Source organism: Alternaria atra (genome assembly GCF_907166805.1).
Source record: "Alternaria atra isolate CS162 genome assembly, contig: 29, whole genome shotgun sequence".
NCBI classification, from domain to species: Eukaryota; Fungi; Ascomycota; class Dothideomycetes; order Pleosporales; family Pleosporaceae; genus Alternaria; species Alternaria atra.
Window position 1 is genome coordinate 821,535 of NW_025091327.1, and position 26,968 is coordinate 848,502.

General features: G+C 51.0%; 5 protein-coding genes across 5 annotated transcripts; 2 read left to right on the forward strand and 3 right to left on the reverse strand.

Moving 5' to 3' along the window:
- Positions 1 to 89: 89 nt before the first annotated feature.
- On the forward strand, positions 90 to 2,686 carry ALTATR162_LOCUS8572 (uncharacterized protein; the record flags this gene model as incomplete). Its single annotated transcript, XM_043316205.1, has 4 exons — positions 90 to 281; positions 335 to 506; positions 1,800 to 2,386; positions 2,447 to 2,686. 4 exons carry the CDS (start codon positions 90 to 92, stop codon positions 2,684 to 2,686), a joined length of 1,191 nt encoding a protein of 396 aa, XP_043172140.1.
- A 3,564-nt stretch (positions 2,687 to 6,250) lies between these two features.
- ALTATR162_LOCUS8573 (uncharacterized protein) lies at positions 6,251 to 13,417 on the reverse strand (the record flags this gene model as incomplete). Its single annotated transcript, XM_043316206.1, has 1 exon — positions 6,251 to 13,417. The coding sequence occupies one exon, from the start codon at positions 13,415 to 13,417 to the stop codon at positions 6,251 to 6,253; it is 7,167 nt and encodes a 2,388-aa protein (XP_043172141.1).
- A 1,295-nt stretch (positions 13,418 to 14,712) lies between these two features.
- On the forward strand, positions 14,713 to 17,721 carry ALTATR162_LOCUS8574 (uncharacterized protein; the record flags this gene model as incomplete). Its single annotated transcript, XM_043316207.1, has 1 exon — positions 14,713 to 17,721. One exon carries the CDS (start codon positions 14,713 to 14,715, stop codon positions 17,719 to 17,721), a length of 3,009 nt encoding a protein of 1,002 aa, XP_043172142.1.
- Positions 17,722 to 18,236: 515 nt separating this feature from the next.
- ALTATR162_LOCUS8575 (uncharacterized protein) lies at positions 18,237 to 20,055 on the reverse strand (the record flags this gene model as incomplete). Its single annotated transcript, XM_043316208.1, has 2 exons — positions 18,237 to 19,638; positions 19,691 to 20,055. 2 exons carry the CDS (start codon positions 20,053 to 20,055, stop codon positions 18,237 to 18,239), a joined length of 1,767 nt encoding a protein of 588 aa, XP_043172143.1.
- A 757-nt stretch (positions 20,056 to 20,812) lies between these two features.
- ALTATR162_LOCUS8576 (uncharacterized protein) lies at positions 20,813 to 26,494 on the reverse strand (the record flags this gene model as incomplete). The annotated part of the gene is made up of 4 exons (XM_043316209.1): positions 20,813 to 21,506; positions 21,562 to 22,345; positions 22,395 to 22,701; positions 26,219 to 26,494. 4 exons carry the CDS (start codon positions 26,492 to 26,494, stop codon positions 20,813 to 20,815), a joined length of 2,061 nt encoding a protein of 686 aa, XP_043172144.1.
- Between the last annotated feature and the right edge of the window lie 474 nt (positions 26,495 to 26,968).

Consider the following 26,968-nt stretch of genomic DNA (forward strand, 5'->3'; position numbering starts at 1 on the left):
AAAGCGGTCTGATCATCCACACTTCTGGCTGAATACTATCGCTCTCCCAGCAGCAGAAATTACATCTCATATCTTGAAAGGCTAGCACCATGATAGCTTTGTTCGTCCTCAGTCTCGCCCTGTTACCATTGCTCAGTGGAGCATATCAAGTCGACCCTCCGACCACCACATCGCCAGATACCATCGTGGACTGCACGTGGTGGCATGTGGCCGTAGCGAACGACACCTGCGCCAGTATAAGTACAGATTGGTATATCACGGAGGCGCAACTGACAACATACGTATGACTAGAACGTTGCAAGAACCACTCTGCTCACACTAACGCATTCAACAGAACCCAAGTTTAGTTGATGGCTGCAAACTCATACTGGGGAATTCATACTGTATCGAACAGAACTGGGGTATACCTCCAACACCATCTCCGACCAGTAGCTTCGTAACGAGCACTAGCCAAACACCTACTCCTACTCCGACGACACTTCTGGAGATTTGCGAGGCTGAAGCTGGTGGGTATAAGGAATATTGCCCGCGCTGTCTGTTTCACTGCGAGAATGAGACGAAATACATCGATCAGTGTTTCTACAGTTGGTTTAGCACTATCAGTGGCTGGGACAGTCAGTGCTGGCAGCATGGTGGCAGAGATTGCGAGCACAGGGCGGTTGATGAATATTGTCCGCAGAAGTAGACTATGTCGCGGTCAGACAATAGTCTAAATAAATGGAGAAGAGCTTGGGATGACGTGAATCAGGACAGCTGTTTGTGTCCAAGGAAAAACAACATTCAATGGTTGGGAGTATGGCGCATTCACCCCAGGTGTCGCGTAGGTTCGCTCACACCTATCGATCGGGAGGCAAATTGGTCATCTGATGAGACCACCATCATAACCCTCGTGTTTCGTTACAGCAGCGGTGTGCTATGCTCATGCATATATCCGCGAGGCTTGAGAGCCTGAAGGTCGAGATAGATGAGATCTTAGATTTAGCGGCGGCCGAGAACGGATCAGTTACGATGCTTCGATGTCCAACTTGGTAAAGGGATCGATACTAATCGCAACTTCATGGCCGTCAACGAATACATTTCTTATCTCTTCGCTTTCTCGGTGGCCGTATCACTCTCTTGAACATGAGCACATCGCATGTTGCTATCCGGTATTCACGATATCCGCTAACACATACTACCACCATGACGTAACAACCAAACACAAGCTCATCAAGCTCTTTACTTCCTATATGAACAGAGTATACCTGAAATCGCCCCGCCTAAAATCAATGCTTGTGCCTACGCAACAGTCGAGATTAAAGTATCGATACGCGATGTGATTCCCCGCAATCGATCTTGCGTTTCACTCCCGAAGATCTCATCCGGCTACTAGCTAGCAAGCTTAACCACCGGCCAAGACTTTTGTCCACCCACTACATATTAAGCTGGAACACTCGCGTCCAATTAGCGCATAGTTACTTACTAGAAGAGTGCTTGTGTGACTTTGCAACCCCGGATGTATATGATGCGGCCCACCAGGTTCAGGTGTCATCCCAGACGATAAAGGCCCGACAGAGTATACATGCGCAGCACTCATTGGCAGTCGGCGCGATGATTTTATCCCCTCGCAATCAAAAAGGTTGCAGGTGTGAGAGAGTATGCTTTCATCAGCCAAGATGAGGTGGAAAGAAATGGGCATAGGCTTGTTAGCACAACAAGGACCTTTTTGAGTATATAAGACGCTCTACGCTTGACGCAGTTATCGGCACCGCTCACTGATTCAATTCGCATCCTACCCGATCCGATCGCATCTTGAATAGCCATGAAGTACACATTCACCCTCGCCATTGCGGCAGTGATTCTCGACACCAGTGTCGCATCGCCGCTCAATGTAGAGGCTCGACAGCAAGGTAGCGGAGCAGGCCCCTATGCTCCCGGCACGTACAAAACCGACAACTCCCTTCAAGGCCACACAATCTACTACCCAACCAAAAACACGGGTTCGGAGAAACTCCCCGTACTCGTCTGGGGCAACGGCGCGTGCAGTACTGACGGCCGGTCGAACTCCGCTCTTTTGCAGAACATTGCAAGCTACGGCTTCTTGGCCATCGCTGAGGGCGGTCCCAATGGCGGAGGTAGTTCCAATGCGCAGACCATGAAACAGGCTATTGATTGGGTGACCAACAACGCTGGCAAGGGAGCGTATGCTAATGTCGACGCGAGCAAAATCATGGCTGCGGGCTTTTCATGCGGTGGTGTTGAGGCCATCGACAATATCTGGGATAGCCGTGTGGACACCATTGGGGTAATCAGTTCAGGCTTGCTGTCAAACACCAGCGCGGCCAGGGACTGGAGGAAGCCGGTGCTTTTTGTACTGGGCGGCTCGGGCGATATCGCGTTCCAGAATGTGAGTTTTGCCACATTTACCCATTTTCGTTGCCAACGGACAGACTAACGTAGACTATAGGGTGAGCGCGACTTCAAGAATCTTGCAGCTGGTGTTCCCTCTTGGAAGGGTAACATTCCAGTTGGTCATGGTGGTACACTTGGCGATGCGGATGGTGGGCGTTTCGGCAAAGCTATTCTCAATTGGATGTTGTGGACCATGAAGGGGAACGCTCAAGCGGCATCTTACTTCACCAGCGGCTACCAGGCTGATGGGTATCAAGTTCAGACTCACGATTTGAACCTGCTCAAGCCATTTTGAGAATCGGAAGGTTGGGGAAGGACGCTGAGAATGCAGTGGTAGAGGATGTCCGAGAAAGAACAACAAAAAATATTGATAAATCACAGCAAGTCTAGCAATGCACATCCAACACTGTCCTGCCGAAAATCGTTGAATCTGGGCGCAACCATGTCCTGAACTCTGAACGAGACCCCCACACTCAACTACAGTGTCCGTGCACCCAACGCCCGGAGTCACCGGACGCCCGCTCCGAGCCTTGAAGCCCATCACAGAGATGAGGCTACAGAGCCACGTACAATAGTTATTACTACGAAAGTCTTTGGTGGAGTACTCTATAGACATATGCGATCAAGTTCCTCTATATATATTATTTATATAAGGTGGCGGTGCGGCCGCTACGTGTAGTGTGGGTTCGCACGGGCGGAGGAGGCGTCGCAGGCTTCGGGCGACTACGAGCACCTACAGCACGACGCGCAGGCTTTGGTTTGACTACAGAAGCTTTTGAGGTTGTAGATTTGCCTCTTTGGGACTGTTGTATACCTTTTGCAGAGTCGCGAGCCTGTTTAGCAGCGGCTCTGGCAGCCTTCCGCGCGTCTATTGCTCGGCGTTCCTCTGCCTTAACCTTTGCACGCTCTTCCTTCTCCCTCGCCCGCTTTTGACGCTTCTCTTCCTTAATCTTCTCCTTGTATAGCTTATTAGCAGCTGCTAACTCCTTTATCTCTGCCTTTCTTAGCTCTTCTTCCTCCTTCTCTTGCTCAGTAACTGCCATGCGGACGCGCGCCTCTTGAATAGCTCGAGGAGACCACACCATCGCCCCGCCGTGATACTCCTGGTGCTGTTGCAAGTCTAATTGCCTGCTAGGTTGCTTCTGACGCTTCTGTTTTAGGTATAGCTTCTGCCGCAAGCCTTCTAGTTCGTTGTGAAGGAGCTCTACCTGTGTCGATAGGTGGTGGATAGTTTGGCCAAGCTTCCGTGCACCTGCACTGCGAGGATCCTTCACCTCTGCATGCAGTGTAGTGCAAGCTCTAAGCCAATCCTCTGCAGAATAGGCTGTAGAACTAGAAGAAACTGAGCCTGAGTCGCTAGGTGTTGCGTGGCGGAATCTATCCAGTATAACGTCAGGGTTCATCGGGCTTATCCCTGTGGCAGTGAAGGCGTTTTGTATAAGCTCTTCCTTAAATGTGTGCACCCAGGCAGGCCAGAATAGGTGGAAGAAGTCACCTTTCGTCAATGGCGATAGGCCTTGAGACTTCTGGAGGTAGTCATCGAGCTCGGAGGCGTAGGCGGAGGAGAGTGGCTTGAAGCAGACTACATCCAACGGCTGCAGCGTCTGTGTACTATGAGGTGGCAACACAGCGAGTATAATTCGATTTTGATCGCAGTAGTCAATGAAGTCCTGCGTTAGGTGACTCCCGTGGCCATCTACTATCAAAAGCCTGTAACTTCGCGCGCCTTTGGCTTTGTATAGCGGTTAAATACCTGTTCAAGCCAAGCCAATCCAATATCATTATTTGTCCAGCCAGTAGGCGAAGAAGCCACGTGAATTGGGTGTGTTCCTGCCTCAATATCGGCCACCCAATGGCTCTGGATTGTGGAGTTTTTTGATGCGAATATGATGCCAGGAGGCAGAGCAGTACCATCTGCGCAGATTGTAGCCAACAAGCTCACCCACTCACGTGAGCCATCTTGACGAGCCTGCCTAACCTCCTTCTTCTCATATTGACGCCTACTGAAGATGCGCTTCGACCTTCCAAGTACCCCAATTGCGAAGCCCTTCTCATCCATATTGTACGTATTCTCTGGCTCAACGTCATACTCAGTGATCTTCTGCTGCAGTAGGTCAACGTAAAGCTTATACTTATATCCAGACTCAGCGTTATGGCGATTGGAGTCTATACCCGTCGCCCAGTGGCAGGTGAGTCGGTCGCGGTGACGGTGCAGGAAGCGTGTAACCTAGCTATTAGAGCAAGGATCCTGGGCTACTTTAGACGCGAAATTTTGTACCATAGCTCTCGTAGGTGGCAAGTGACGCGCTGACAGTGTTTCTATATACTGCACAAGGTCTGCTTCTTGTTGTGGGGTGAGCTTTCGTTGGTTTGGGTCAGCGACGCCCTGAGGGACCTGCACACTGCGGTGCGCGCGGGACAACGTTGTGCGCGAAACACCGTGTTTTTGAGCAATATTTGTATAGACAAGTTTATCGCCTGTGTCTAAATTACGAATCTCTGCAAGCGCATCTTGCAGGCCTGGCATGGTTGTTGAGTTGTTACGCGTTGAAATACTGTGTAGATGTTGCGTGCCGGGCGTTCAGTGACTCCGGGCGTTGGGTGCACGGACACTGTAACCGCTCTGCGTTAAAGCTCCCGTTCACGTTCACGTTCACCCCACCATACATACCCCCACTTCACCATCGTCATCATAGTAACACAACACATCACATCATACTACACCACAAAAATTCAACACATCTACCAAAATGTCTAAACCTCACGCTACAATAGCCGTCCTCTCAATCGGCCAAATGGGCCTCGGCATCGCCCAACTCCTCAAGTCACACAACTACCACATAACAACCAACATCTCATCCCGTAGCACCGCAACAAAATCGCGCGCTGAATCCGCTGGTATTGAATTATTCGAGACGGATGAAGAGTTAGTCGCTCAAGCAGATTACATCCTAAGTATCGTACCACCGCGCGACGCAGTCGCAACCGCGAAACGTGTGGAAGTTGCTTTGGCGAAAGCGAACCGGGAGGGAAGAGAGGACTTGTATTATCTTGATCTCAACGCCACAAGTCCGACAACCACAAAGGCAATCGCAACATCCTTTTCTCAAAATGCAAGATTACTTCGTTTCATCGATGGCGGCATCATCGGCGGACCGCCCTCACAATCATCATCATCTGAATCATCTGAATCGGGAGAAAGTGGGTGGCAGAGACCTGGTGTCCCTTTATCTGGCCCCCATCCTCTTCACTCGGCACCCATATCCGGTGCCCATCTAGCAGAAGTGCTGAATACACAGTATCTCGGTTCAGAAATCGGTACAGCATCAGGTTTGAAATGCTGTTTCGCTGCGTTGTCAAAAGGTTTTACGGCACTGGCTCTACAGTCTTTTACTACTGCATCTTCACTTGGGGTACTGAGCCCACTACTTGAGTACATGGATTTGTATAACCTCGGTGCGAGGCAGAAGGCGGAAAAGAGTGTCGTCGGATGTACGGGGAAGGCGTATCGGTGGGTGGAGGAGATGAATCAGATTGGGGAGTGTTTCGAGGAGGAGGGTGGGTGGAAGGGTGATGCGAAGGTTTTCAGGGAGATTGCGGGCGTGTTTCAGGGGTTGGCTGATGTAGTGGAGAGGGAGGGGAAGGAAGGGATGGGGGATGTGGAGGGAGTTGTGGGGGTTTTGGGTGAGGGGTTGAGGAAAGGTGATAGATAGAGATAGTGATACACAATCATTGTACTGCGGTTTGGATTGATGTCCTCGCTAATTAAGCTTGTAACCTAAAGTATGATCGGAATCGCAACCTCTTCGTCAACGCTATGCTACCCAACTAAATCATACTCATATCAATTTGACATCAATTAAGCTCTCCGAGCATTACGACCTTCACCGCTGAAAGCCAATGTGCGTCCCATATCCCTCACGATACTCGATTCCGCCGTGCTACTACCACTAACACCCCTCTTATGTCCAGCCTCCATGCTACTCCTTCCCTCAACCAACGCCCTCCTTCCATCAACACTCTGACCAACAAGTCTGCCACTAAACTGATGCCAGCAATTAGGCGCCTGAAGGATATACTTCTCCATCGCAATTCTGAATCTGTTTCGGTAATCACGTGGCGACGTGATAGTCGGCTTGTTCTTGCCACGGTCCTTGATCCAACTCTCTAGTTTCTTGTCCCATGTATAAGTACGGATGCAATCGATAATGCCCACGATGATCTCGCGTTGGGTGTCGTCAAAGCCCGCCATGAGAGAATAGTCCATGACATTGTTTTGGGACAGGAAGAGTGTGTCGTTGAAGACGCTGGCTTTGAGCAGTTTCTTCGTGTGTTCACGGACGAAGATAGGTGTTTCGGAATAGATAATGTCGACGAGGTTCTCGTCAAGAAGAACTTCATCGCGTTCGCCTGTAGCTTGAATTTTGCGGTTACGCATGCTGCCCTTCAAGTCATAGCGGCGATTAGGTTCGCGGTCATAGAACAAGTTCTCCATAACGAGCATGTACCAGTCAAAGTCTCGACCCGTGGGTGTCTTGATCTGGACTTGGAAGAGACCGAACATCTTGGCGATGACGCTGGGTAGTGACTTGAAAAGGTTTTGGTGTGTGAAGGCAAAGTAGTTGGGGCCGAACTTGAAGAATGCTTGTACCTCCACTGGGGAGAGCGATTTGAGAACGAAGCGGTCATCGAGCGTCTTCAGGAAGATGGATTTGGACTTCCCGCCCTTGGAGTCCCACTTCGAACAACGAGATAGGGACTCAACAAAGCGTTCTGCCACACCGCATTTGCGGCGCAGCGCATCAAAGGACTGAGCGTAGAAGATCTTGCAATGTGCCTTGACCCCGCGGTTCGTGAAACTATAGCGGATGTTGTGGTTTTCTTCATGCAAGAGGTTGCGTTCAACTGATTCTTCAAACGACTCCATAACACCATCGCCTGCTGGGTGGTCATCGCGGAAGCCTTGCCGCTTGGCAACGTAATCGGGACACGACAGTGCCAATGCGATGATGGAGCTAGGTTCGTCTTCTCGGATAATGATATCGGAGTTCTCCCAAACGTGTTCAATCTGCGAGAAAGGATACTCAAGTGGTGTCCACCCACTCGCTGAGCGTTCGGACCAGAAGCTGGTAAGAATCTTGAGCAGTGTGTTCTTCTCGTGTTTGGGCAGCTCAAGTGAGTTTTCCAGCTGTGAATCACTCAAATCCAGAAGTTTGGAACCTGATAGGCTTTCTGGTAGAGGTATATCTTCGGGAGTGATCTCTGTATCACTGATGTCGTTCTCTGTATCTGACGGGAACTGACTTGGAGACTTGGGCGATTCATCGCTGCTGGGGAGTTGGGCCATTGTATCTTGTGGATGTCGCTCTTCGATCGGCGATTGGGATGCCGTTGTAGTGTCGTCCGTACGCTCAGTGAGGATACTGTCACCAAGTGTGCTATTGTCTAGACTTGCCCGAGAAGGAGTTGGAGTACGCAAATCTTCGTCAGAATCCTCATTCTCTTGTACAGCGTCATGGACGTTCTTGTACACCTCGACAACCGGTTTGGAGGAGGCGAGAGGGAATGCACGCACTTGCCTAGCTCGATCGTTTCGTCGCTCACGCATACGCTGATTCTGGAACTCTCGTGATAGCTGTTCGAAATGCTGTGCAATCTTCGATACCTTATTTTGACTCTTGTAGGGAATCGAGCGAGGTATCCGGGATGAGGATTTGGATTGTTTCGGAGTGGTCAATCCAAGCCCAAGTCGTTCAGTCATACGTTCAAAGGCTTTCGAAGAGTCGTTTGCGTTCGGTTTCGGGCTGGTAGGTCCACTGTTGACCGCTGTCGAGCCTGGGAAAGGACCTAGGTGCTTCGCGATATTTCCTGGCTGGGACTGTGTCCTGACGAGTGAGGTTGGCCTGGCCACTGCCTCACGTCGACTGGTTTCAACCAGTCGCGGGATCTTGCTTTCTGCTGTCGGATTCGAAGCTGAAGGCAACGGAGATGGACTACTTGGCATATTTTCGATCGCTTCCGCAAGCGATTTATCGATAGGATTCACCTTTGGGAGACTAGTAGGTGTGGGCGACCCCTCGTCGAACTTGGTTGGATCGGAAGCAACAGTGGGAGTCTTGGTCAGTTCATCGTTGGCGACTGTAGGGGTATCCGGGTAGTTGGAAGGCACTGCCAGATCCAGATGACGGACGTCCTCGCGCTCTAATGCCTCGCGCGGTGTTTGAATTGTTAAGTCTAAGTTAGGTTTGGGAGGAGTGGGCGTCCTGGGCTCAGATGTCTGCTCCCCACCATCTACAGACTGATCGCTAGCTGCGCTCTCTTCTTTGACAACGGAACTCAACATATCGCGAGCCATCTCAGGCGACATGTTGGAGGGCCTAGGCGACAGGGCAATCGGCTCGTCTTTCTCGTCGATGTATGAATCATCAGCACCCGATTCTGTGCCCTCATCGACAGATGCCAATGAACTTGTGGACTCGTCGCGCTCCAAAAATCTCTTAAGTTGCATATTCGCGTACCTCCTAATGTCTCGCTCGGATGGGAAGAATTGCTGCTCAAATTCCAAAAATGTTACATCCCAGGCAATAGCCTTCTCCTGAATCGCGCGGATAGCGCGGTTCATGGGGATAATTTCGTAGTACTTGGAGTTCATGTACTTGTCTTGGAGTTTCGCCTTCAACCACTCATGTTCTTCGTTTGCGCGTTTCAAAAGTATCTCAACTTCCTTTCGACACACATCTACCTTCTCCGGTATGACATCTTCAACGTGTATCCCCTGGATGCGACCGCGAAGCGAGTCCATAAAGCAGTCCAGCTTCTCTTCAATCATCATGTATTGGCTGTTCTTCAATCTGAGATCGCTGTCCACTTTCCAGGTCACGTTCGGTTTGGGAGCAATAACCTCGTACATTGGTACGGGATCATACTGGATACGAAGAGCAACATTGTTATAACCAAAGTAGCGAACGTGTTCCTTGTGGATGTCATGGGGACATATGCCTGCTCGTGGATGCAGTTTGGTACTCCAGAAAGTTAACTCGAGATACTTGGCGAAGGAGTATCTCCAACTCCACTCGGACATTGGGAATGCCTGCGTCTCCTGGCCGCATATTCTGCAACAACTCCACATGAGAATGGTCTGGTACATGCCCTTCAATTTTGGCGGATGCTTCTGCACGATAACCGTCATTTGACCTTCTCCGTGCACGTATTGCCGGGAATGATCGAGCATTCTTCGGTCGCAATTGCCTACCTCGCACGCAACGCTGGCTGAAGTGCACAGATCTTCTACATATTGTCCGAGAGTGCAGTCCGGTGTGAAGCCATCGTCATAGTCGTGCTCTTGGTAGAAGCCAAGCGCGATGATCTCCGGGCCAATGCATGGTGTTGATGTTGTAGTATTGACAACACTGTATAGAACAGCGATCTTCTGGTGGTTGAAAGGGTCATAAAGATCAGTGTTACCCGACAGATACTGTTCCCATTGCCGCTTTTGTGTCAGATACTGATGCATTGCTTTGTCGTACTCCGATGCATGCACTGCAGACAGGAACTCTCGAACCTGCTTTGAAGCCTTTTCTACGACAGTATGAACCATCTCAGGTTGCACGAGTTCGAACTTTTGACCAATTTCTCCAGGTTTCTCGTCATCCTCATGGGCAGTATACTGATTCTTGAGTTTCTTTAGATGGCCGAGCTTTGCTTCGTATTGGCGAGCCTGTTCAAGCAAGTAAGGTTGCATGAACTTGACAAAAGGCGAAGAAGAAAGGATCTTGGTGCGATGGTTTTCGACCATGTCGCTGTAATAAGAAGGCGCAGCATCATTAGACTGTGGGTCATTGCCATTGGACAACGCGCTAGTAGGTTGAGAAACGGAGTCCCCTGTACCGGTTTGGGATAGTGAGCTTTCCTGATCGTGACGGTTCGAGGCAAGGGTTCCAGTGATAGAAGCCGTTGGTGTATCTATGAACTCGTCCCGCATTAGGCAAGTTTCGAGTCTGAGGTTGTACACAACATATGTCATGAATTCAGTAACACGTTTCAGTCTGACCAAATCATGGCTTTCGGCGCCTCGCAGAACGATCGTGCAACCGAGTTCTTTCTGACATCCAGAGAGAAAGATGTAAGTCTTTCTTGCATTCCTGTGCACATACGTTTTGACGTCAAAGCTGCCGCAGGATCCCAGGTGAGATGGGTCTATCGCCAACTTGTCAACTGAGGAAATCATTTTCGAGTTGGTGCATCGCGCAACTGCATTGAGGACTGTGGGCTTGACGTTGTAGACCACAGCAATTCCCTCCTTCTCCAGGAATTCGAGTGCCAAGCCAGACACGTTGCGCTGTACAAGCAAGACATGAGGTTCGAGAGCTGCGATACGACTGACAAGATTACGGAGATACTCGCGCTCCTGCGCAATGACAGGTTCAAGACTCATAAAGTGTGCTTGGTGTCGCGCATACTCGATGGCAAAAGTAATGATTGCAATCCTCGGATTAGGTATATTGCGTGGCATGCTCCGCAGGGCGACGTTCTTCGTAAAGACCACCCCAGATACGTACGCTGTATCTTTTGGTTTCCCACCTGGAATCTTCTTGAGTTTGATATAATTCCTCACATCGATGTCGTCGCCTCTATCTACGTCAGGATTGACATCGTCTGTACATTGGCGCAAGATTGGGATCAAGGCCTTCTCCCAACTTGACGCGTGTGGGACACCAGCATCATTGAGCATCTGAATCAGCAGCTTTCGCGCATGATCCAGGCTGGCTTTGTTGAGCTCGACCTTGGGTGTCATGCCTTGCATTGAAGCGCTGCGGGTGATTCTTCCCCCTGGTGGTGTTGGCGAAGGAGATGGCTGAAGTTGCGGTGTTCCTGGTCCGCTAGCACCGTAGCCGGTATACGGCCTCAACAGAGTGTTGCTCTTGGACCGCCTCGGGGAGGCTCGGTGAGTTATACTGCTTACGCTCAGGTTTCTTCGTCGAGACGGACGATTTCCGTTGCGGCTCGTGATACTAATGTTATCTGCATCTCGAGCATGGCTCGTGCCTATGACACCCCTGTCACCAGCTCTTGACTTGCCCTTTCTCATCGCAGCCAACAAACCACCCAAGCCACCTCTCTCGCTGTCCAAATTTGCGCCAGCTGCGGGATCTTCCCTTAGGGTCGCGAAAATACTGGCATGATCTTCTTCGCTCGAGCCCTCGTCTGACATGAAGGGCGCAAGATCAGGATCAATTATGTTATCGTGGTGAAAAGCCGACAAACTCGGTTGACCACGCGAGTTGTCGTGATACTGATGGAAGGGTGCGCGATCGTCATGCTTGACATGGCGCATGTGTTGGTGTTTGGAAGCGTGGCGTTTGTGGCTCGACGACCGAGGTCGCCCGGCTATCGACCGCAATGATCGTGAAGAACTTGGACGGGCCAAAGTCTGAGGACCGACCTCTATGACATGTGACCGGCGTTTCTTTTCACTGCCTACCTTCCGAGACATGGGAATGCTGATGGTAGGTGTTCCGATCTTCGTGTGATCACTCTCAACGTGATCAGCCTCGTCATCGTCCGAGTACTGGGCTCTGTCGCCGTTGTCGTATATGGAAGCTTGGTCACCTTCATCTGTGTAGTCGGAAGAATCATCGTCGTGGCCGTATATGATACCCTCACATGGTTTGCAGACCTTCAAATTGCTTTGTTGTCCAAATATCTTGCCTGACACGATGGAAGTGCACTTGGAATCAAAGATTTGCCCGCACGTACGACAGTGGTGCTTACGTCTGAAGGTAGTAAAGGCATCACCACAGCTGAAACAGGCTTTGGCATTCTCATCTCGCATCCAGAATTCGCGGTCTAAAATCTTTCTTCGCATTTGAGTGAAAGTGCTTCTTGACATGTTGTGTACAGCAGGGGCAGCTTGTGCTTGTCGCTGGAGCTCCTCAATGGGAGCTACAGCGGGAGTGCGTATGGTGGAAGTTGTGACGACGGAGCTCAGACCGTCGGAAGAAGAGGCCCTCGAAGGCCGGTAGCCTGGGAGGTGCGAAGGACCGACGTGGAGCATAGGAGGCCGCTGTGGCTCAGGTGCGTGTATAGTAGCCTGGGAATCAGCGGCGCGACTAAGTGTAATCCTTTCTGGGGACTTTTCAGGCTGTTCCCTCGCCTTGTTAGGTGCAGAACGGGTTGGTTGATACTGGCTGTCGGCTCGGGAGCTGACCCTGCTCAGACTTTCGCGCGGTGTGTCTGATGCAGCCTTGAAGTTGGCGCTGTCACCTACTTGGCCTTCGCCTTTCACAAGTACCATGTCGTCTTCATCTGTATCGTCACTTTCCTGACCGACAAGGTCAAAGTCGCCCTTTCGTTTTCGGGCAGTGCTGTCTCGGCTCGGGGGGAAATGTGGGGAATTCAGCCTTTGGCTTCCTAGTGCAGGGTCTCTCGGTGTGTTGCTCCTCGGCAGGTCTGCATTGGAGATGCTCTGGTGCCTGGAGTGAGTGCTCACGGGGCTCAAGATGGAGGAGTCGTCATGTTTGGCTACATGCCCAGTGTCAACGCTCGGGGTAATTGAGGGTCGAGATCGCGTAGTACCTAAGGAAGCCTTGGATGCGTTTAGCGAAGCCTTGCTTGAGAGTGTAGTACTAGAAATGTTGGAATCGCGAGAGGGAGGCAGGGCGTCGGGAAAGGTGGCCGTTGCTGGTGATTGCATGCTCGAGGACGGTCTAGACGTGACTACAGGCGAAGACATGGAAGTCCCTGCGGGGCTACGGTTGAGTGCCGCAGGCTTGGATGCTGATGAAGATCCACTCTTGCCATCTTGTGATTGTTCTCTGACGCCTCCTACTGACGCTCGTAGGCGACTATACAGCCCGCTGAAGCCGCCTTGTACCAGATCTATCCCTTTGGGCTCGCCGACCGAGCTCGGAGCTGGAGGTACAGTGAAGTCGTCGAAGGTGGTAAGCGTGTCGGAGCGTGATGCCGTGGCATGCATTTGGTAGAGCGAAGGCGGCTGCAGCGACCCTCGCCGTGAATCTCGAGACATGGCTGCCTTCAGAGGAATGGTAGCCTGCGAGTGCAGTGGATTGTGTCGGATATTTGGAAGCCGAGCGGCGTCCGACAATAGTCAGTGAAGGACAGCATCAGGCTTCACGAGGGATCATGGCCTGGTAGCGAGCGAGGTGGAGTGGAGGATATCTAGAATTTCGTTACACGTGTATTGCTTGTTTGACCGGCAGGGAGGGAGGCCAGACGAGCAGCTTCATGAAACCAGCAAAGACGATTCCAGGCATCGATGGTAGGCTTCGACGATTCGGGCAGCTAAAGCATCACGAGGTGCATACAGCTAGCTAGGTATGCAAGATAGGCGGCGGGCGATGACGCGCAGCCGCCAAGAAATTCCGCCTCAAGCCCTCCCACACCTCCGCCCTACGTTCCTCGGCATAGGAGCACTCAGCCACGAGATGCAGCCGCCGTGGGAGGTCGCACAAGAGGTAAACGCGCTGGGCAAGTGAAACACCAGCTGCTATCCCTCCTTGGATAGACTTCTATCATGTTGTCTCCTCTACCCCGCATACGACTTGTTGCTGTTTCCCATTTACACGTGTCTCGCCGGGAACAGACGCGTCGCGTCTCCCATTTGCGCCTCCAACTCGCATTTTATGGCCATTCGTCTCAGCGCTTGGCTTGAAGACACGTTCGAGTCACAGCTATTGCTAGGCAACCAATGGCTCCAGGACAGACACGAGAAGAAAAAGTATCGTGTCAGGCCGGAGATTGATAGACAGTGGAGCACCTACCACGATAACGGCTCGTCCCTGGATACTATCAATTACGTTGGCCCCGAGCGCAACTGCGCACTCCAGGTCCTCAAGGCATGTCATTATGCACCCCTCTAGTTCTCTCGCCTAACTTTGAATACCTCAGGTCTCTCCTCTCACGCTTACTGACGGCCAAAATCAAATCATCTCCCATTTCACGCCCGACTGCGCTCGAGACTTTTTCCAACGACACCCTGCTGTGTCGCACCTAGCCACAGGCATCACCATAGCCGCCCGAAAATATACCGTCCGATTCACTTCATACGGACCCCCGCGCGAAAGGCTACGCTTGGTACTTAATCGAATTGATTGGCTAGGCGAGAGCTGCGAACGGTTACAAAATCCGAACAGTGAAAGTCTAAGATCACTACACGCTTGTGAGCAGATTGGCGCTTTGCTAGAGCAGCTACGCCATATTCGCGCATTAGAAGATAGCCGGTGCTTGAAATCTGTTGCTGAGCAGACAGACGAAGGGGCAGGCGACGGCACCACAGCGGATGCCATGGGTCTGACTGACAACATGCCGGATGGCAATAACCTTCACTCCCAGATGCAGGACACTCAACTTCCATTTGGGACACAAATCCCACAACCCTCGCGTCCGCGTACAAGCGAAGATGAGCCACAATTCTTAGGAGTGAACCGGCTGGAGCCAGTAATGGCTGGGAATACGCAACGAACAGAAATACGACCAGGAGCTGCGTATACCGACTATGAGAAGAGGATGAAACTATTGAGCCTTGTCAGAGGTTATCAGATGTCAAGCGCTAGCACAAGTGCCACGTCTTCCGCGCCAGGTTTTGTACAGTATGCTTTTAGTAAGCCGCAAAGAACTGCTCCGCCAACCACAGATGAATCTCCCACACCGCCGTCAGATCCATCGCATCGACAGTCAACGCAGCCCGAAGCAGAAGTTGAGAAAGGAGAGGCTGCATCATCTATACCGAACCATGGAAAGGAGAGGGTCAAAAAGGTTAGGTATATCTCGCCTGAGGTTAAGAAAGCTGCCGAAGATACTCAAGTCGAAGAGCACGATATTCAACAAAGTCTTATTGAGGGCAACAGTGATAAACCACCTGAGTGCTCTTGGATGCAAGGGTTTGTCTTCAATAGCGAGACGTTGAAGGTACCGAGAACTCAGGCGGACATTCTGGGCAGAGAAGCTAGTTGGCTGAAACCTCCACCTGGGGTGCCGCCTTTCCAAGATGGAAATATGCCAGCCTCAATACTCAAGAATATTCACCTGATGGCTGATGAGAGAGCTGGTACTGATATCGATGACGACTCAGACATAGATCCGTCGCCAGAGAGCCTTGATCCATCGCCCGAATCTCGGCTTCAAAAGACGCAAGATGATGAACCCGTGACTACGCAGGAAGACGAAGAAACAGCTAGCGAGATGTCTTGGGAACAAACTCCAGACCCACCCGAACGACCAACAGGAGCTCCTCAGGGACTTCCTCCTGACTCAAGTATCGAGAAGCAAGCATCGCATTCGGAGCACGAATCTCCATCGCAGCTAGGACCCAGAGGCCAGCAGTCCAGCCATCCTTCTGTCATTGATATCTCGGATGATGACGAGCCAGTTGGTCCCCCTTCTTCGCCACCTGCTGCTGCTGCATCCGCTGATCTCGACGAGGAAATGGAAATGGAAATGGAAGAGTCTGTCCCACAAGCTTTGGGCGAAGACCTTGTACAACGAACACACTCACCATCAGCGAGCGACAAGCTTTCAGATGCTGTCTCTCTACGCTCTCCGGTAGTTCAAGTGAAGGAAACTCCATACGCCAAAAGCAAGAATGCCTCGGTACACAAGAAAGCACAGAACTCAAGCGGCGACTCGAAACCCACATCATCTACCTCAATAGTCCACAGTACATACGATACGCCTAGTCTTTCTGATCTCGCTGACCTTGGAAACGTTGAAACTGCCAAGGAACATCTGTTAGATACACATGAGCAAGATATAAGCGCCGAGCACAGGGAAGTTGAAGTACACCATGACAAGGCCAACAATGCGAACACAGACGGTATCGGAGATATAGAGATGCCCGACCACGTTCCAGACACAGAAACCGCTCGTGGTATCATAGTTACACAACGGCCACCGAACGATCTAGATAGCGGGGGTATGCCCACATCTACATCGCGTGCAACGCCAAATTCTGCGCAGTTACCTCCGAAGAATGGTGACTCAGAAGCATCACCGACGGTACCCCATCTCGCCTCACAATCTACCAAACGTAAGCTTGTCGCTTCGCCGACCAAGAACAACCGACGGCAGTCCAAAAGGCGAGAAATCAAGATTGTCGGCTTTGGAAACGACGCTCCATCCGACGTCGACCTGATAGGCACACTGCGTAAAGATCGAGAGGAGTCCTTGCGCAGATATCGGGCGCAACGCAACTCAAGCACAACAAGCTTTGAGAGTCGACATGAGCCTACAAGCAAGCTTACCGCTGAGCAATGTTCGGACGCTATGAATCTTGACGGTGTTGATGTAATAACGAAAAAAGAGCTATCGCCTAGCATGTCTCCTCGACATCAAGGTCTATACGACGAACCCAGTCCCAGAAGAGCACAGCCCGCTACAAGCCCAGCATCTCAACCACCAAAAACACACAATCCGTCCAAGGCTCATTCGCGTGATACTCAGACACGTGGTCCGGTTCCGATACCTGTCCAATCATCATTAATATCGTCCGAGAAGGTAGATCAAGATAGCAACATGACCGTCTTTCAGTCTTTCAAAGCCGCGTATCCAGAGTACAATGGCAATGAGAGGCATTTTGAAAATCAATGCAACCAGATGTATCAGCTGGAACAAGAAGACAAGATGGTACCGAAATGGCAGTGGGACGACTTCATCATCCGCAACAGGACAGACTACAGCCAGTATGCCATGGACTGTATCGATCAAGGAGAAGACCCTGAGCCATACTATCGCTTCTACAAAGACAACATCCGCGATACATTATATACGCTGGGCATTATTCAGAACACAAAGACACTGCAAAGAGCACTGGAGGAGCTTGGTGGCGCAAAGACCAACACACCTAGACAACCACCGCAGCCTCTCCAGAAGCCAAAGCATGCAAGGAAGTCTCTCCCAGGCGCCTTCGGCCAGCCAAAGAAACGTACACATGAACGTATCATCAGCACTTCGTCTCGCCCACGCCACTCTCTCCCCACAAACCCACGCATGCGCAATGAAAGCTTTCTCCGACCCACCTCATCCGCTTCCTCGTCGCGACCCGAACCACGGCATTCAAACCCCATCACGCGTGTCTCATCCGCCTCCCGGATTGCCCACCAAACTCGCACTCACCTTTCCCCATCTGACGCTACCAACTCGAGCGCCGATACAGCCGACATATTCAATGATCAAGGCAGCACCCGCGACAAATACCGCGACTTCTACTTCGGTTTTCAACGCACCACATCCTGGACCGGTAGTACTGATGTGAGTTCCACGCCCACAAGAGGTGACCAAAGTCCAAATAAGTCGTTTGAAAAGGAGTTAAGCTAAGGTATGTATAGGTCGATCCCAATAAACGATGGCCGCAGAGTCTGGCTGGTAGGCCGAGTGTTGCTGACGCGTTGCCGCCAAGGAAGAAGGTTGATGTACTGAATTGGGGCGATGTGTTGGATAAGACGGGTTGGACAGGTGGTGAATGAGGTGATTTTTTTTTGGGCTTTGACTTTGGTCCTGAGTTTATTTGGCTTGTAGAATAGGATACCCAGGACTTTTACGCATTCGTCCATGTTTTTGTTTTGGAGAGAGTTTGGATACGATGCTATCCGACTTTGCTGCATGGTTGTACAGATCTGAAGAATTATAGTTTACCTACTTTCGAGTTTGTAACAAATCAACACAGTCTTGCGTGACTTCACTTGTGGTGTCTGATTACTGAAAACCATTGAGATACCGATATCATTGCAAGAGGGTATATACTTGCTCTCCCCATGGAAAAAGTCATTCAACGCCTTATCAAATCTCATCGATACATAATCTTTAGACATGCCGAGAAGACAAACCACGCTCTAGGGCCCCCACACCACCGTCCTCCACCTCCTCACACCCTGCAACCCACTAACAATCACCGTAACCACAAGAAGCAGTACATTAAACCCTGCCATCATGTAGAACGGCGCACCGGGCCCCCTACTATCAAACAGTGCACCACCCGCTTTAGTCAATAGCAGGATACCAAAGCCACCCAGCAGACTATAGGTCCCTGCTATTGAGCCTTTGATATGGTTATGCGATGTTGTTCGTCTTGACGCGGAGCCTGAGCGAGAGGAATGTATGTGCTCTGGAAGCAAAGGGGCGTTTTCGTCCAAGGGGGTGATGGGTGCGCTATGTGGTGGTGTAGCGCCTGCAGATGGATGGGACGTCGTTCCGTTCACTGATACAGATGCTGAAGTGGATGTGGAGGCGTGCTCATCGTTGTTGATACCACGGCCAAGTAAAGCGAGGGAGCAGACGATAGCGCCGATTTGGCTGATGCCTAGTAGCGCTACGATGAAGAAGATCGCACTTGTGCCGTCTTCGCTCTTATAGTCTGGGCTCGTAAGCGATCCGAATGCAGAGTAGCCTACTATTCCAGATACAGCTGCTACCAGCAAGGGGATGTTGTAGCGAGGGAATCGACCGGAGAGGTAGCCAAAGAGGGGTGCGGACATAAGTGCTACGAGCTGACTGATGCCTGTTAACATGGCTGCAAGTTTGTAGGCTTCTGGACAAGCGACTTTGATGTCAGAGGGGATGTTGGAGTCGACTTTGCAGCGGCCGGTCTGTAGAAAGTAGTGGTTCGTGAACAGAGGGATGAAGAGCGATATAGCAACTGAAGATGCGCGCGCAACGAAACCGCCTACGTAGCCAAGTCCAATATTTGGGGAAGTGAAACCTAGACGGACACTTTCTAGGAAGAGGCGTGGGTAGGATAGCACGACGTCGCGTGTCAGATGACTGTCTACATCTTTGTAGTCGCCTTTGCTAGTAAGGCGTTTCCAGCCTTTCGCTTCTTCGCCAGGTAACTGGCGCAAACCGAAGAAGCAGCCGAGTGCCACAAGAAAAGCGATAGTTCCTACAACGTAGAAAGCATCTGCCACAGCTGTCGCAGGACGCTCGCCGGCGTTTTGGAATTGTGTTGGCAGAGGTAGGAAGACGAACAGTGCGACTAAGGCGCCGCACCCTGTAAACATACCCACCAACCCGGCAAGTTGTGACGTAGATGCGCCCGAGTCCTTCTTCGCGGGCGTCTCTTGTGTATGGTCCTCCGGAGAGTTCGAGCGGAAGCGCGCGGGCGTGATAGTAAGTTCGGACGATATCGAAGCAGCCGGCGCATGCGATCTACCACGACTTTGTGTCGGCGATCGCGGGTCAGATTTGACTTCTTTGACAATAGTCATCGAGGGCAGAATCGCGGTGACCATAGTCGCACTGTTCAGACATCAGCGTCTAATTCCTAAACATCCCAGTTACTCAAACTTACGTCGCGCTTCCGCCCAGGCTAAACAGCACCCTCGCAAGCAACAATTGCGGATAAACATTCTTCGCCTGCACGAGAACCCACAACGCGACACCCACAATACTATACCCCATCACCGCAACACTCCTCACACCCACCCTATCACTCAGCAGACCCCATGCTGGACACGCAACAAGCGCCACCAACTCATCCACAAACCCCAGCGTACCGACCGCATCTCCGACATTCCGCGACTGGCCAATGCGCTGTGTGATAACAAAGGATATAGAGCTATTGAGAAAGACAAGGAAGCTGATGCTGAAGAGCGCGACGCCAAAGAGGTACGATGCGATTTGTGTGCGCGTCGCGGTGAATTGGAGACCGATCATGATTGGAGCGATTTAAGCTCGCAGTGAGCTGACCTGGCTTATCTTAGGCGCATTGAGATGTCGAGTATGATGTTCGTGGAAGGGTGATGTCGCGTTGCGGCCGTTCGGTCCGAGGATACGTGATGTCAGAGCTGTGGCTGGATGGTGCCCAAGTGTGGCTAAGTTCTGGCAGCATCACGTGCGTGCAATGCTTACCCCCGAGGCGTGGACTAGACTGTGTTCGCGCTAGTAGCAACGCTCAGCTTATGGCGCCGTGCGAGCCGAGAAACTATCCGTGGTGGTGGTCAGCACTCAATGAACTACGACAAAAGCAAGTCGTAGCGTGCTGCGGTTCATCCAATCAAAGCGTGCTATCACATTGTTCTCTGTTCTTAGCAAATGCCAGCTGTGAACCCTCTTACCGTTTTCAGGATCATGCTACGGTCAACACATGCAAGTAGTGTCAAGGATGATTACTGTTCAAGATGTGTATTGATGATTTAACTAGAGTAACCGGATATACAAAGGAAAAGCGCTGTAGAACGTCCAGATCATGATACCATATCAACCACCATAACACCGCCAACACCTGAATCATGCAGGAGCAACATGTAAATTCAACCGCTGTTGGTATCTCGAAATCTCTTTCCAAATGAATTACTATCGTTTCCGTTAGATACCCATGATCGGCGCTGCAGGCTCAGCACCGGGTCCCCAACTGCGCACTGGGGTAAGCAAGTCTGCATCTGCAGAGCGTGCAGATCACAAACAACGTGTCTCACACTTTACTCCAGCCCACAGGTAAACCTCGTCCCTGGTTTGGACCCCAGTACTCCCGAGTCTCGGGATAGTCGCCGTTCTCGACGCCCTCGTTGAATAGATTGCGCACCGTGTTTATCCGTAGAGTGTCACGAGGCTTGAGATCGAATTTGAAGGGTATTGGTTTTGCGATGAGTAGAATGGAGTAGTCGAGTGTCGGATCCTCAGGCTTTTTGGTGATGTCGCCCCATTCTAGGGGCTTGTACGCTGGCTCGGCCGATTTCGATTTCTTCGGTGCGCTGTTTGATGGATCGGATCCAGGATATGTGAACTTTGCGAGTATCTTTCCTTCCATGGTTGGCTCCGTTGTATCGAGACCTGCGTTGAGCTCCTCGTTGGAGATGGAGGCCTTCTCGTTCATGCCAATCTTGTGTTCTGTCTTCATGGGCTTCGTGATGGGCGGCATCGTCGAGTTTTCCGATAACTTCTTGATGTCGAACAACCAGGCAATGGCACCAATGCCAATGAGCAGATCCTCGTCAGCTACAGCCTGACCAGTGCACGTCCTTCGACCATAACCGAATTGTGTCGAGTTGATTATAGTTGGATACTGGGTAAGAGGTTCTTGGTAGGTGGGGTACTCTGGTTTGATCCATCGCAGAGGGTTGAAAGCTTCTGGGTCGGGGTATATATCAGGATCGCGGGAGATGGCCCTATGGAAGTCTGTTAGTCTCTCTGGGCTTCATTCAAGGATTCGATGTAACTTACCACTCCAAAGGATGGATAGTGCTACCCTTGGGAATATGATAGCCGTTGTACTCGTCATCCTGAATCAGGTAGTGAGGGATACCAGTGGGGACTGGTGGGCGCCATCGAATGCACTCGCGAATGATGGCTCGTAGAAAAGGAAGGTTGGGTCGGTCTTCTGAACGTGGCATTCGATCTCCACAGACACGATCAAGCTCCTCATGAAGCATGGGCAAGAACTGTGGGTAGTGTGTCATGGCTAAGCAAAAGGTCTGCATAGGAGCAGCGATAGTAAGAGCTCCAGCGATACCGTGCATGCCTACAGCATATGCGCCTTCGGTGTCAGATTTGAAGCCCCATTTGCTGCGACCGTTCAAGAAGGTTTTCATCCAGGATGGAGCCGCTTGTCCTGACTGCATGTCGTTCACCACTTGTTCTTGCATGGTTTGGAACCATGTACGTTCAGTGGTCGCACGTCGTCTTTCCCAGGCTTTGGGTGGGGAGAGCCAGTCGGGAAGTGACATGAGGAATGGAAGCTTGTTGCTGAGAGAGCCGGTAGGTGAAACACCGATGAGAAGCTCGCGCGCGCGTTGCTTCAGCTCATCGCTGCCTTCGCTGTGACCCCAAGCAAGTCGACAAGTGACACGAGATATAAAGGACTCGAGGATGTGGTTGTACTGATCCGGTGCGTCCAGCAGCTCGGTCAACATACGTTTTGATTCCATCTCAGGGTATCGATGAAACGCAGCCTTCTCCGATTCCCGCATGATGATGTTTGCAAACTTTCTTTGACGAGTATGGCCCTCTATTCAACGTCAGCACCAGCAACAACAAGCATTACGAGTGTTCCATACCATTTCGACTGAGTAGCGGGAGATATTGGGCGCTTGAGCGGTTATCGTCTATCAAAGACGGAATATGTGGTCGGTCCGAGTAGATGGCTGCTCTCTTCGACAGCAGATCTTTGGCAATCTGGTCACTAGATATCCAGACATGATTGTGACCAGCCAGGTTGCATTGATAGATAGGCCCGTATTGCTTGCCCCAATCTGCGAATTTGATGAAACCATTCTTCTCTGGTACCTCAGGCACTGAGCCAAGGATAGGGTAGCCTAGCATATAGTTGTCAGCCAAAGTACTTGTATGATCTTCAATGTCTAGCTGTAGGCTATGTCTGAATGATCCACCGACGGAGAGTGTGCCATACCTTTAGGCCCTGGTAGAGGCTTGAGACCTGTTGGTATTCGTTGCCGACACGAAGAGTCCCAGTATTTGTATAATGCATATGCGCCCAGCACAGCTACCGCTAATAATATTGAAGGAAGACCCATACTGGTGAGTTGTGTAATAAGAAAAAAGAATCACTACCAGCGTGACAATAACCTGGATTTCGGGTCACAAAAGATGTTCAGCCTTCAATGAGAGATGCGGGTGCATGAAGCACTACATATAGAAACTGTGGGACTCATATCGGGACAGACGCTGCCTGAGCATGTAAGCCTGCTCGTGTCAATATTCTCTAACAAGGAAAGGAGTTTCGAGTACCGATATCCCGTGCTCAGCCGCGGGACGCTGCGTGTCAGAGCCGTGAGAGTGGATCATGGCCTCTAACGAGCTTGACGGCTATGATCGTAAATAGTGCTCTCGCTTGTTTGACGACCTCAGTGGCCTGCAAGGACCAAGGGTTTTCTGGCTGTGCTGAGTCTGCAACATCAGTGCCAAGCCAGGCATAGGTTGGAAATCCTCCGCAGCCGTTTTTGTTTAGCTTGCTGTAGACCAAGATGATAAGGGAGAGCCTGAGGAAAGTACCAGGGCGATCGCTGCAAGCCGCAGTCTTAACGAGTAATCATCGGCGATGCAATTCACATCTAGGTGGCATCACTACGCTGGCTTAGCTGCTCGTAAGTGAGTGACTCGTCAGACGTTCCGGAGATAGTAGCAAGAAACTCCTCAGTCAAGGTTGGATAGCTGACATTCTGCGGATATCCTACCAGCATGAAGTAAGCGGGCACAGATTGCGTGCATATGTGACACTTTGTGACAGCCGTAGGAAGAACCTGGAGCCATTCATTGATCACGAGAGGCTCAAATGATGCTGGCTGAGTTGATGAGCTCGCCGATGCATCCGAGAGGCGAGGCCGTCTTGGAAACATCAGCGTTGTGACGGGTGATCGGTGCTGATGGTGTCGTTTGTCGTGCCGCACATGGGCTAATCTATTTTGAGACGGCTCCAAAACCCAATGATCGTCCGGCAGTCGCGTGGATCGCCCCATCTGCATTCTTCAGCCTAAAGCCCCTGTTCCCTTCGCGTCAAGTTATGTTATCTAAAGTGAGGAGAGCCGACGTTGCAAGTCCGACGCTCATCATTCTACCGAAGTTCTCGCCCCCTCTCAGCTTTGGTAATGAATGTCTTGGTTATTAACGCGCACTAACGTCATCTTACCCTGCATGGACCCTGAGCCTCTTGTCTCACCCACCACAAGCGAAAAGCCTCCGTCGGCGACTGCAACCTCCTTCACACCGAAGTCAGCCTCTCTAGACGGTGACACCTATGGCAGAAACACCGGCCGAGAAAGAGGCAGGATACCTGCTCCCGCCCCGTGGTCTCCAGAAACAGTGTTGAGTCAAGATGCTTGCGACGTCACGCCTTGAAACAATAAACCCGTGTACTATTTGGAGTAGTCCATTTGTTTCCACTAGGGATTGCGCAAGTAGCCTACCCGCTGGACGGCCAGCGGTTCCCGGCTCACGCCTACCTACTAGCCAAATACAAACCTCCTACAGCTGTCTCCGCAACCTTTTTCGCCGGTGCCTCTCCAAATATCGATCTCTTATACAGTCGATGCCTGGTATGCCAGCTTATCCATGAAGTCCAGTCTCAGCATGCTCTTCTTTAGGAAGCAACGGGATCGGTCTCTGCGCCAAGTCACTGGCGCACCACGGCTCCGCAGAAAGGCACTGCATCTGGATGCGTACGCGCTTGTCTGACGTGCAAACTCGATTTGTTTCGTCTGCATTGGCCTCAGTCGCATGCTCGATCAACTGTCTCTAGGATCCTATGGAGGTGCGTCCAGCCAACAAGCTCGTCCAAGTCGCCGACATTAGCCGCTTGGTTTTACGAATTCGAGAGCAGAAATACCAGACACCGATGAAGAGTGCAGTGACTGCGCAGGCTACCTAGTGTCCACTCTATAAACTCTGCCTCAGATCCATCGGCAGGTTGCCAATCCGCTAAGCGGTATGGCGCACGGGTGATGAATATCGTCACACGATGCTGACTCGAAGAAAACTGCTTGTGGAACAGCTGCAAGCTTGTGTTCATTCCTGTGGTTCATCAACCCAAGAACCCGGTTCTCGTCACCCTTGGGTTCCGCGTCCAAGGTTAGAAAGAATACCAAATCGCGTAGACTGAGCTTATTACAATCCACATGATCACACGCATTACAGCATCCCGCACTCGTATAGCCCTGCAGCTTCGAGGATGCTCTTGGGGTCATCCGAATTTCGTTTTCATGCAGGGTAATCTTCACAGCTGCTGTGAAACACATTTTACCAGAATTCGGTTTGCTTGGATATCGCACTTCCTCAGACACGACATTAAAATGTCACTCAAAACAGTGCACTGGAGCACACGGGCCGGCTTCTCCGTGGATCACTTCATTATCATGCCTCAACGATTCTGCGCGATACGCAAGCTCGGAGTCTTGGGTGGTTGGGGAGCCATCTGAGCACAGCCATCTACGATGGTACCACAGCACCTAGTAGACGAGAATTATTACTTACCATTCGTACGAACCTCTACTACACGCGGGAGTGATTCGTATGCTCTTCATCAGACCTTGGCCACCAACTCCGCGACGTTGCTAGAACATCAACTGCCTTTTCTTCTCTTTGCGAAAATTCCTGACAATCGCCGACTCCGTTTGTGATGTCTCCAGACCGTTGGCCGGGGGAGAAGAGTTCAGATCCGATTCCTTGACCGAGCTGGTGGGTGAGCTGGCTACAGAGTGTAGCAATTTGCTCTCTCCACTGTGAACGAACAATGTAGCGACTGCGTAAGCCAAGAGACAGCAGATAGCGATGGATAGGTAGACGATGGCCACCTGCTCGATGGTAAGCAGATGGATGACGCAATTGGGATCTCCTTACCCTTTGCTCATCACCAAAGTCCTCCTTGCGGACCCAAGGCGTGCAGACGTAGACTGTGAGCCCACACAGATATAAAGCCCAAGCATTGGCCATCATCATGCTCGGGAATTGCTAAATGAACACCATGAACCAATGATTATAGCCTGGCGTTTCTCTATACCGTAGGATCGCTCGTCGCATATGTGTAATCTCATCTGCACTCAACACGATCTTGGTGATCTTTTCCATATCTGGTAAGCCGTCAAGGATGGGTTTCGTTTGAATACTTGTAATGATCGCGGTGATAGTGCAGATTAGGGCGCTGTACTAGAGTGCACTAACGGACCAGTGGGCGGTTGCTTCTTTGCACCATGGGAGAGTGGAGATTGCTGCACCTATGATTGGAGATGTTAGACCAGGGTATATATGAGTGTGTTGGATTCATGGATACATTGAGGTACTCCCTACAACCACAGAAAGATGCCTAGTTTGTCAGCGCTGTACGAAACATGTCTTGTGGTACAAAGAAGCTCGTTTAGTATGTGCTTACAGCAACCTGCACAGACTGGAGCTCCGCATATTTATCCTCCACAAAATTGACAATTGAGACCAAAGTCTTATCAATTTCCTTCGTTTGTCGTATCTTCTGTATCGGTTCCCAGGTGTACTTGTAGAAAGCGCGACGATATAGTAGTGTTGGGACTAGAAGAAGACCGTTGTTTATTCTCTGACGCTTCTTGGTCTCTTCCTTCGCGCCGTTGTTAACTTTCGCGTCGTTCGTAGCAGCTGTTGGTAGGATATTAGCTTCAACCTGCTTACCGGCCATCTTCAGCGAATAGAAGATGTGGGAGGTATCGATAGGTGGTGAGTAAAGTAAAGTGGTGCTAGTCGTGGAGCCAGTAAGGATAGCGATATTGATGTAAAGCGATGGCTCTACGATATATTTCTGAAGAGGTGGAGTGGGAGCAGATATTTGAGGCAATTATGGGGGATACCCACATCGTTGCTTCATGATACCCCGACTGTGTAGAAGGCGCAAGGGTGAATGTGACTGTCCTCGCTCGGGAAGGTGCCGCCATCCATGACCGCACATCACAAACCTCGAGGAGATTGCGGCCACAGTCATTCACAGATGGTGGTTATCCGTTTAATTTCAATGGCTTCGTGTGAGTACTGGCTGAGTAAACAACAACGGCTGATGCTGCTTAGGAGATCATATACTGTATAAATTGGCAGGAGGTGATGCTCATTACTACACGTGGTGTTGCACTTACAACGCGACCGGAACGAGTCATGTATG